This window comes from Mus pahari, chromosome 2, assembly GCF_900095145.1.
Source record: "Mus pahari chromosome 2, PAHARI_EIJ_v1.1, whole genome shotgun sequence".
Classification (NCBI taxonomy): Eukaryota; Metazoa; Chordata; class Mammalia; order Rodentia; family Muridae; genus Mus; species Mus pahari.
The window spans coordinates 145,499,896-145,511,488 of record NC_034591.1 but is presented as its reverse complement, the minus strand read 5'-3'; the positions used below and the strand labels follow the sequence as shown (position 1 = coordinate 145,511,488).

The 11,593-nt window shown below is 37.6% G+C and overlaps 1 protein-coding gene across 1 annotated transcript in view; it reads left to right on the top strand.

The window, feature by feature from the left end:
* The first annotated feature begins 645 nt into the window (after positions 1-645).
* LOC110315916 (killer cell lectin-like receptor 5) overlaps positions 646-11,593 on the top strand; it is a 23,496-nt gene continuing 12,548 nt past the window's right edge. Inside the window, exons 1-5 of the mRNA XM_021189877.2 lie at positions 646-757; positions 2,185-2,274; positions 3,121-3,339; positions 6,908-7,050; positions 9,105-9,208. Of these exons, the coding sequence (XP_021045536.1) occupies positions 646-757; positions 2,185-2,274; positions 3,121-3,339; positions 6,908-7,050; positions 9,105-9,208 (668 nt within the window). The remainder of the gene's footprint in view (positions 758-2,184; positions 2,275-3,120; positions 3,340-6,907; positions 7,051-9,104; positions 9,209-11,593) is intronic.

The window sequence follows — 11,593 nt, the reverse complement described above, 5'->3', positions numbered from 1 at the left end:
CAAGAATGGTGATGAATATGTAGATGATGGCTGGGTAGAGATGTTGGACATCTATGCTGATTGAGGTTTTAAACCAAAACAATATACATGTGTCTTGGATCACCTGAGGTATTCACCTTTAAATATTATTTTGAATATAGTATCTAGGAAACTGTGAGATTCATGTATAAATAAAAAAGTTTAAAAGAACATTTAATATTTGTGTTTTTATCAAAATTTGTAAATAATTTTAAATCAACAGTTTATTTTATTCCTAAAGCCTTGACTCTTTGTTATTTAAGTAGATTGTTTTCCAAGGTTTTCAATGATTCCCAGTGGTTCCAATTTTACCTAAACTTTTTACATGTCGAATTTTTTATACAACCAATGTTTCAATATCATAATGTCTTATTAGTTAATTTTATTTCTATCCATATTTCCTAAAATAATGACTGTGACTATAACAAATATAAAGGATTTAAATATGCAGAGTGAGTCCCAGTCAGGGTGTTTGGATCATTAAGTGAGTTAGTAAGACCCCACCCTTTCCCAGCCCTCTGAATCATCAGATTCAGGTTCCTACTTAAAGGTGTACATTTTAACTCTTTCTTTAAATATCACTAAAGGCACCATTTTAACAGAGAACACACTCTACATAAACCCACAATGAGTGAGCAGGAGGTCACTTATTCAACTGTGAGATTTCATAAGTCTTTAGGTTTGCAGAACCAAGTGAGGCCTGAGGAGACTCAGGGGTCAAGAGAAGCTGGAAAGAGAGGTAAGTGTTGTACATTGCTTTTTACACATGTTAAGGTTTAAAAATTAGAATTATCATTTGAGCTTCTATGGAAAATTATAGTATTCCAGTTCATCTGGGCTTGTTTATGCACAAGGGTGGGAGGGAAGAAAAGAACTTTAGTTGGAGGGTAATCATGTACAAAATTGTTCAAAACTAAGCTTAAAAAACTAAGCAGTCAAGAAAAAATTATAAACTTACTTCTACTTTTTAGTTCTTAGCTAGTTAGAAAGGAAACCAGATGGGCAGACTAGAACAATGAGAGTCTAATTTGAAAAAAAAAAATCTTGAGAATTGAGAAGTGAGAAACCATTAGGAGTTTTTTTTTTTAAATTATTATTTAGTCTAGCCAAGAAGAATTCTGAAACCTTTATAACTAACAGACAAACTGGAGTCTGAAAAACCACCAAATGTTCTAGACAAACAAAGTCTTAAGTAAATGAAGCTTGTGCATTAGGAACAATACTTTCATTCTTTAGGAAAGTATTTTTATAGTCATATATGTCCCAAGCATTTAATGCAACAAGGCAAAAACAGTTGTCCATCAGAAGAGGAAGTCTCCTCCTGGAAATAACATTGTATAGGAAGGAAGAGAGGATGACAGGTTAGGAGGGCTGGAAATTAGTAAACCCCAGTGTGAGTTTCTGAAAACATCAAAGAATAATTTTGTTCATAAATAAAAAAGCAGATATATCATTCTTTTATTCCTTTTTTCCAGTGTTTCTCTGTAAACACTGTCACAGCTGTGTTCCAAGCTGAGATCTTTCTCTTCTTTGATATAGTAGTAATCAGAGGCATGAGTTTCAGATCCCAAATTTCTTATATATGCCAAAATGTTCAATATTATATAGAACAAAATCAAATTTCAGGTGCAAAGATATAGTTGACTTATAGAGCCATTCAAGAATGGGGCTGTATACAGGTAAGGTCCAGAGCAGTTTTGGTTCCCTACCAGTTCTCAAGAACATCCATCCCTCTTTCTTCCTCTGTGTCCTCAGTTACATTTCTTGGTGGACTGCAAGCTCCAGTTTGGCATCTTGTACTTGGATTGTATCTATGCCTCCAGTGCCTTCTCTAGAATGTATTTGTGTTCCTGTAGAAATGGGTCAGGGCATGTTCTTATCATCTAGCTCCTTCTAGTTTGAGTTAGGAGGATTCTCAATACAGGGCAAAAGCTGAAATAAGTTCAAAATCTTGTTAAACTTCAAGCATGTATGATTTCTACAGTGGGTTCATTTTTACATATAAATCTACAATTTTGAGAGCACGTTTTCAGTCTGTTTGAATCATTCACATGTGCAAAATTTCCCCAGTTTCCATGCTACATAAAATTATAATTAGTATTGAGATGTGCTCTTTTCATGTTGATGGGGTTTACTCATTTTCTTGCTTTCTTTTGTGCATTTAAGAGTGCTCTGTCCCCTGGCATCTCATTGTGATAGCTTTTGGAATCCTCTGTGCCCTTCTGTTGGTAATTGTTGCAGTGTTGGTGACAAATAGTGAGTAACTGAGATACATCTTCTTTGATCTTCTCCCTAAAGAGTAGCTTTAGACAGGGACTATGCAGTTACACACTCTGTCCATTTTCCTGTCTCTAATCAGGTGATGAGCCAGAATCTCTGGTCTTTAATAATTTTTTTTCTGACATACTGCAGTGTCTGTTCTCTTTCATACCTAATGTGTTAGCTCTGGAGCAGTTTGGAGTGGCCCTGTTCTGTCACTTTTTTTGGTTATGCTCCTTCTGAAGTCTTGGTGATAGACAGTTGGTCTGCTTTCTGATCACAGATGATTGATAATATTAAAAAAAACATTTAGTGAGAAACAGCTATGCAAAGAATCAATGTCTTTCTTTTCCTACTTCTTCTATGTATATTGAGGTCATGCTTAAGTAAAAAACTAAATCTGTACAAAGAAATTAAAAGTTAAACTGTATTGGATTTCTCTATATTAGCAGAAGAAATCACTTCCAGGCTGTGCTAAAACATAACTATGTATGTGGATATATTGTATTGCATATGCTCCAATAAGAATTATACTATTCTTAATATTCACTGAGTATTTTACTTAGGTTATTATTTGTAAAATTGTCTTTCAAAAAATGAAGTGATGGGAAATTACTTCCACTATAATTTTATTCAATTGTATTATTTATTTTACAGATAACTTACCTTAAAGAAAAATTGATCTATTTCTATAATGAGTTCATTGAAGTGCTAATTTATAAATATTAAAGTATCAATTAAAGCAATTATATGTATTGGATGTCAAGATGAAGCTTTTCTCATCTTAAATTTTAATATGTACTCCTTATAAGCATTTTGATATTATATCTGTGCCTAATTTAGTTTTTCAGTATAACCAAGAAAAACATGAACTGCAGAAAACTCTAAACTGCCAACATAACTGTAGCACCATGCAAAGTGATATCAACTTAAAGGAAGAAATGCTGAGAAATATGACTCTAGAGTGTAGTACAGGCAATGATCTTCTGAAATCCCTCAACAGAGAACAGAAGAGATGGTATAGTGAAACCAAGACTGTTTTAGATTCCTCACAGCACACAGGTATGTAGTAGGGGAGAGATGTGAATACAGAAATGTGTTATTATCTATTGTTTCTTCCCCAGAAGCATTGAAGTCCAACCAGCAGCTTAAGATCGTGGTAAAGTTTGAGTTAACTATTTGGGGTTTCCTTATTTTATGTAGGGACATAGAAATCCAGAAGCCTGTGTTTGCACTAGGAGAATCTTCTAATTTCTAGAAGTCAGTATATTTTTGGTACTCCTACTAATCCCTGGGAACGGAATTAAAAACCATTACCCCTGAAAATTTTGATAGTCTTGGACTTAGTGAAAATCTGAGTCCCAAACTTTGTTGCTTACAGAACATGGAACTTTTTTTCTTTTACATGTTTTATTAGATGTATTCTTCATTACATTTCAAATGCTATCCTCTTTCCTGGTTTCCTCTCTGAAACTCCCCTATACCCTCTCCCCTCACCCTGCTCCCCAACTCACCCACTCCCACTTTCTGACCCCGGCATTCCCCTATACTGGGGCATAGAATCTTCACAAGACCAATGGCCTCTCCTCCCATTGATGGCCGACTACAGAATCTTCACAAGACGAATGGCCTCTCCTCCCACTGATGGCCAACTATGCCATCCTCTGCTACATATGCAGCTAGAGACATGAGCTCTGGGGGTACTGGTTAGTTCATATTATTGTTCCTCCTATAGGTCTGAAGACTCCATCAGCTCCTTGGGTACATTCTCTAGCTCCTTCATTGGGGACCCTGTGTTACATTCAATAGATGACTGTAAGCATCCACTTCTGTATTTGCCAGGCACTGGCACAGCCTAATAGGAGACAGGTATATCAGGACCCTGTCAGCAATATCTTGTTGGTATATGCAATAGTGTCTGGATTTTGTGGTTGTTTATGGGATGGATCCCTGGATGGGGCAGTCTCTGGATGGTCTTTCCTTCAGTCTCAGCTCTGAACTTTGTCTCTGTAACTCCTTCCATGGATATATTGTTCCCCCTTTTAAGAAGGAATGAAGTATACACACTTGGGTCTTCCTTATTCTTGAGTTTCATAAGTTTTGCGAAATGTATCTTGGATATTCTAAGTTTCTTGTCTAATATCCACTTATCAGTGTGTGCATATCATGTATGTTCTTTTGCGGTTAGGTTACCTCACTCAGGATAGTATCCTCCAGATCCATCCATTTGCCTAAGAATTTCATAGATTCATTGTTTTTAATAGCTGAGTAGTACTCCATTGTGTAAATGTACCACATTTTCTGTATCCATTCCTCTGTTGAGGGACATTTGGGTTCTTTCCAACTTCTGGCACTTGATCTTTGACAAAGGAGCTAAAACTATCCAGTGGAAAAAAAGACTGAATTTTCAACAAATAGTTCTGGCTCAACTGGCAGCTATCATGTAGAAGAATGCAAATTGATCCATTCTTTTTAAAAAATATATTAGATATTTTCTTTATTAACATTTCAAATGGTATCCCGAAAGTTCCCTATACCCTCCCCCCACCCCTGCTCCCCTACCCACCCACTCCACTTCTTGGGCCTGGTATATCCCTGTGCTGGGTCATATAAAGTTTACAAGACCAAGGGGCCTTTCTTCCCAATGATGGTCAACTAGGCCATCTTCTGCGACACATGTAGCTAGAGACAAGAGCTCTTCTTATCTCCTTGTACAAAGCTCAACTCAAAGTGGATCAGGAACTCCACATAAAACTAGAGACACTGAACTTATAGAGGAGAAAGTGGGGAAGAACCTAGAAGATATGGTCACAGGGGAAAAATTCCTGAAGAGTACAGCAATGGCCTATGTTGTAAGATCAAGAGTCGACAAATTGGACAAAAAAGGCCACCAACAGATTGGGAAATTTTTAGAAAGAGTGTATTTATCAACTATTTATGCTAAAATGGACTTAGAGCATTTACATGGTTACAGTTACAAAACTATTTTGTGTGTGTTTGTGTGTGTATCTCTCTCTCTCTCTCTCTCTCTCTCTCTCTCTCTCTCTCTCTCTGTGTGTGTGTGTGTGTGTGTGTGTGTGTGTGTGTGTGTGTGCGCGTGTGTGTGTGTTTGTTTATGTGTGTGCATGTGCCTGTATTTCATATGACTTGCTTGGAGAGAGTTGGCCTCTTTGTAACAAAGGAATGCTCTCTGGAGCAAACATAGTAACTTCACCACAGTGTGCACATATTGCAGCTCTGTCAGTGAAACAATCAATGAATCTAGAAAGATGAAAAGATCAACTGTCTCAAGCAATGTTTCTCATCCTTCATTATATGACTGCATATAATCTCAAAATGCTATGATAGTAAGATGTGACAATTCTCATTATGTAAGGACTAATATATTTAAAATTGCTACATTATAAAAGTTGTGACAAAAAAGTTCCAAAAACAGCTTTGATGTTTTCCAGACCCATGGAAAATGTATTGTGTTATTACTTTAAAATGACTTAATCATCAGAAGAGGGTAGTATAATGATGTAATGCCTATGATTAGAAGTTGAGGGAGGAGTATTACAAATTTCAGGACAATCCAGACATCTAGCAAATTCTAGGCCCACATGAGCTATACCTGGTTCCTCTTCACGGAAAATGAAGGTTGCAGATAAAGTTTGTTAATAAAGAATAGCCATTCCAAGCCCTTCACTAAAGAAAATATTAATATTGAGTTGATCTTAATACACAAACTGCAGACATTGTGAAGCATTCAACTTGAAACATTTGTGAATGTGGGTATACCATCGAAGGCATCAACATAATCAGGAGAATAGACTATGATCAACTAAACCACCTTAGTAAGTCTCTTGTTTCTCTTAAGGTATGCGCATGTAACACAGACCATGGCACAATGCTGAGTGCACAGTAGTTTGTGGACTAGTGTGGGTACAATGCACTACTGTAGAACTACAGTTCTGATATCATTTTAACAGCCTCTGAGTAACAAGTGCTCATTGCCTCTTCTCCAGCTGCTGGTATCTTACAAACTTCTGATTCATAGAGTTGGGCTGTGTTTAGAAACCTGATCTGTACAAAATTATAAAGTTGGTCCTATACCTGGTATGTTTCACTTTGCACACCATCCTCAGGTTCATCCATGTTCATCATATACATCAGCATCTCTCTTTGGGTTTCACTGTGAGACAAGATGTCATTCTCCAGTCCAGTGTAACTTGGAACTCACTGTATAACCAAGACTGGACTGGAATTTACCACTTAACCTAGTCGGGTCTTAAACTGGTGGTGACCCTACAGAGTCTCTCTTTTGAGTGCTCAGGTTATAGGGTTAAGTCATCGTGTTGGGCTGATTCATTTCACTTTAAAGGGTAAATAGCATTCTTTTGTGGATTCGTACTACTTTTTCTCTACTGACTCATCAGTGGTTGACACATAAAATGTTTTTCTGTATGTCTACTGTTACAGACAATGTTGCATAGATCATAGGTATACAGGGGTCTCTGGACATTATAGAATCTCAATTTCCAAGATGACTGATATTTTACATTATTTTACACAAGCTTAGTAAATACATTGTTCTGATAACAGAATATCAGAAAATAATAAGCTTAACAATTTGCATTATCTATTATAGGTGGAAGAATGGAAATACACTGGTTCTGCTATGGAATAAAGTGTTATTATTTCATCATGGACAAAAAAAGATGGCGTGGATGTAAACAGACATGCAAGGATTACAGCTCATCCCTTCTGAAGATAGATACTGAGGATGAACTGGTACTGTACTGTAGACACTTACCACTTATTCTCTTAGACTCTGTATCTAACCGTGGACAATAAAATACTGATTCCAGCTTTATTTATTTTTTTTTACATTTTTGTATGGTTTTCATATAATGTGAATAAAACTGTGGGACACAGGACTGTTAAGAGGAGACTCATTACTATAGAGACACTTCTGTCCTTGAGTCTCCTCCCTTTCTCAGGAGTCTACAAGACAGATACTAAGAATGCATGTCTTTCCATGATGAAGTTTAAACCTTTGGTACAGCACATCCTCTGGTTGACTGTAATTCATCTCCATAGAGTTCCAAGTAAATCACCTCTGTCTAGGGTTTGTTCATTGAAACCTTAGAGTGAGGATGCCTGAGATGAGTAATCTAATCAGATGACAACAGGGAAAGTAGTTGAGCTCTGGACACAGTGAGATGTAATGAGAAATGTGGAATTAAATGGCCCCCTGATGACTTTTACTGAAATTGTCCATAATTCTTACAGCATAGAATTCTTATGTTCTTTTTAAGAAATGACTATTTAAAAGAAAAGGTTATTGGTTGGCTATTCCATTAGACATTGCTCCATTCCCATTCCCTGCATTTCCTGTAGACAGGGTAAGTTTAGGGCCAAAAGATTTGTGGAAGCATTGGTGTCCCTATCACTCCTCAAAGGTTCTTTTCTGGCCAAAGGAGCCAGCCTCGCAGGCTACATAGAGTCACAGCTAAGGACACCCCCATTGATTCTTATGTGCCTCCCCTAACACTGGTTTCCATCTCTTTAGGGAGATGTCAATAACCAACCCCACCCCATCAGTTGCAGATTTCCATTGATTTTCATGGCCTCAGGCCATCCTCCCCAACCTATGCATACCTTACCCAGAACCTTCACTCCTCTCTGGATCCCTCTCCCCACTCAATTCCCTAACTCTATCTGCCTTCTATGACTATTCCATTCTTGCTTTCAAGTGAGACATAAGAATCCTGGCTTGTGCCATTCTTCCTGTCCTGCCTACTTGGGTATTTGGAGTGTATCATGGGAATCCTGGATTTTATGACTAATGTCCATCTATAAGTGAATATATACCATGCATATACTTTTATGACTTGATTAGCTCACCGAGAATATTTTCAAGTTCCATCCATTTACCTGAAAAATTCGTGATGCCTTGGTTTTGCACAGCAGAATAGTATCCATTGTATAGATGTACCACATTTCCTTTATCCATTATTCAATTGATGTAAGAGGGAAATATAAGATGTTTCCAGTTTTTAGCTACACAAATAAAACTGTTACAAAAATAGCTGGCAATAAGTCTTTGTGGGATGGTGGAGCATCTTTTGGGTGTATGTCCAGGAGTGGTATAGCTGGTTCTTGAGGTAGAACTATTACTAGTTTTCTGAGAAACCCCCAAATTGACTTCCAAAGTGGTTGTACAAATATGCCTTCCCACCAGCAGTGGAGTAGTGTTCCCCTTTCTCCACATCCTTGCCAGCATGTGTTGTCACTTGACTTTTTAATCTTATCCATTCTGATTGGTGCAAGATGGAATCTCAGTGTTGTTTGATTTGAATTTCCTTGATGGCTAAGGACTTTTGACATTTATTAATGTGCTTGTTGGACATTTGAGAGCCCTCTATTGAAAATTCTGTTTATCTCAGGCACAGAATATGTAATAGAAGAAATTGATACAAAAGTTAAAGAAAATGCTAAATCTAAAAATTTCTTCTTTAATTAGGAAGATTGTGAGATCAGGGCCAGCCTTGATTACATAGTGAGTCTTTGTCTAAGAAACAAAGTCACAAATCATGCCATGATCCCAATATTCTCAGGACACTTGAGAGTTTTTATTTTAAATGACATATTGAGCTGACATTTGTTTTTATATAAATGTGCTACTAGTAGGAAGTAAGTTTGGAAAATTATCATGGTGAGACTAAGCATTGGGAAAACAAGACAGAAGAGAAAGACACAGGAATGTTGGGAACTTTCCTTCTTGTTCTTCTCTCATCAAACAGACAGAAATTTCATCTTAAGGTCTGTTGTTTCCTTTACAGAAGTTGCTTCAGTTCCAGGTTACTCCAGGCAGTTACTGGATTGGATTGTCATATGATAATAAGAAAAAAGATTGGGCATGGATTGACAATGGCCCATCTAAACTGTGAGTTTCTAAGCCCTTCAGACCCTTCAGACTGGTGTGGGAATTGGGAGGATTGTGTGCAAAGGCTTATCTCTCATTTCTCATGACTTTCCTCATTTTCTGTATACATCATGGGTAAGGAGAAGTTGCATAAGGCAGTGTCTGACTGATCATGTGCTACAGACGGAAGGTGTATCTTTGAGGAACTGACCAAATGTGAAATAATATTGCATACAACTCAAAAGTATGTGCACTAAGATACACAGGATACAAGCAAGTCAACAACTTAAGATTTGCGAAGTGCCTGAAAAATTATGAAATATACAATGAATCTTATTCTCATAGACATTAATTTGACATTTTTACTGTGGTTAGCTTATATAATTTTTGTTATTTATAAATATAAGTACATGATTACCTATATGTATATATGTTTGTCTACCTTCCATTTCTTTTTTTCAATTCTCTTTTATTGGATATTTTCTTCATTTACATTTCAAATGCTATCCCTAAAGTCCCCTATACCCACCTCCACCCTGCTCCCCTACCTACCCACTCCCAATTCTTAGCCCTGGCGTTCCCCTGTATGGGGGAATATAAAGTTTGCAAGACCAAGGGGCCTCTCCTCCCACTGATGGCAAACTAGACCATCCTCTGCTACATATAAAACTAGAGACACAGTTCTGTGGGGTACTGGTTAGTGCATATTGTTGATCCTCCTACAGGGTTGCCGACCCCTTTAGCTCCTTAGTTACTTTCTCTAGCTCCTTCTTTAGGGGACCTGTGTTCCATCCAATACCTGACTGTGTGCATCCACTTCTGTATTTGCCAGGCACTGGCCTAGCCTCACAAAAGAGAGCTATATCAGGGTCCTGTCAGCAAAAACTTGCTGTCATATGTGTAGTGTAAATTCTAAGTTTATGTTTATTTATAATCGGTAGAAAACTCTTCACTGATTATCCTTATTAATAATTATTTGTTTACCTTGATTATCTCATACACATCAAATAAAATACAATCACTTCATCACTACTTGCCTCAAAATCTTCTTCTGCATCAACTCTATTTGTGTCCAGCTAGCTCATATCTTCATAATTGTCTATAGGTACATTGTTATAGGTCATCCACTAGAGCAAGAAAATCCACCAGTGTCCACAACCTCAAAAAAGAATGAATCTCGGGAAGGCAGTTGAAATTTGGAGTGTAAATGGAGAGAATATCTAATTAAAAAAGACAAAAAAGAAAAAGAATGTATCTCACTTTTCCAGCAGCTGTCACCTAATGATAGTAATTTCCATTTTTTCCCTTCTTTTTTATTAGATATTTTCTTAATTTACATTTCAAATGCTAAAGTCCCCTATACCTTCCCCCTGCCCTGCTCCCCTACCCATGCACTCCCACTTCTTGGTCCTGACATTCCCCTGTACTTGGCATATAAAGTTTGCAAGACCAAGGGGCCTCTCTTCCCAGTGATAGCTAACTAGGCTATCTTATGCTACATATGTAGCTAGAGACAGGAGCTCTGTGAGTACTGGTTAGTTTATACTTTTGTTCCACCTATAGGGATGCAGACCCCTTCACTCCTTGGGTACTTTCTCTAGTTCCTCCACTGGGGGCCCTGTGTTCCATCCAATAGATAACTGTGAGAATCCACTTCAGTATTTGCCAGGCACTGGCCTAGACTCACACAAAACAGCTATATCAGGGTCCTTTCAGCAAACCTGATGGCATATGCAATAGTCTCTGCATTTGATGGCTGATAATGTGATGGATCCCCTGGTGGGGTAGTCTCTGAATGGTCCATTCTTTCGGCTTAACTCCAAACATTGTCTCTGCAACTCTTTCCATGGGCATTTGTTCCCTATTCTAAGGAGGAATGAAGTATCCACACATTGGTCTTCCTTCTTCTTGGTTTTCTTGTGTTTTGCAAATAGTATCTTGGGTATTCTAAGTTTCTGGACTAATATCCACTTATCAGTGAGTGCATATCAAGTGAGTTTTTTGTGATTGGGTTACCTCACTCAGGATGATATATCCTCCAGATATAACCATGTGCCCAAGAATTTCGTAACTTCATTGTTTTTAATAGCTGAGTAGTACACCATTGTGTAAATGTATCACATTTTCTGTATCCATTCCTCTATTGAGGGACATCTGGTTTCTTTCCAGCTTATGGCTATTTTAAATAAGGCTGCTATGAACATAGTGGACCATGTGTCCTTATTACATGTTGGAACACCTTCTGGGTATATGCCCAGGAGAGGTATTGCTGGATCTTCCAGTAGTACTATGTAAAGTTTTCTGAGGAACCACCAGGTTTATTTCCAGAGTGGTTGTACAAGCTTGCAATCCCACCAGCAATGGAGAAGTGTTCCTCTTTCTCCACATCCTCACCCACTTCAGCTG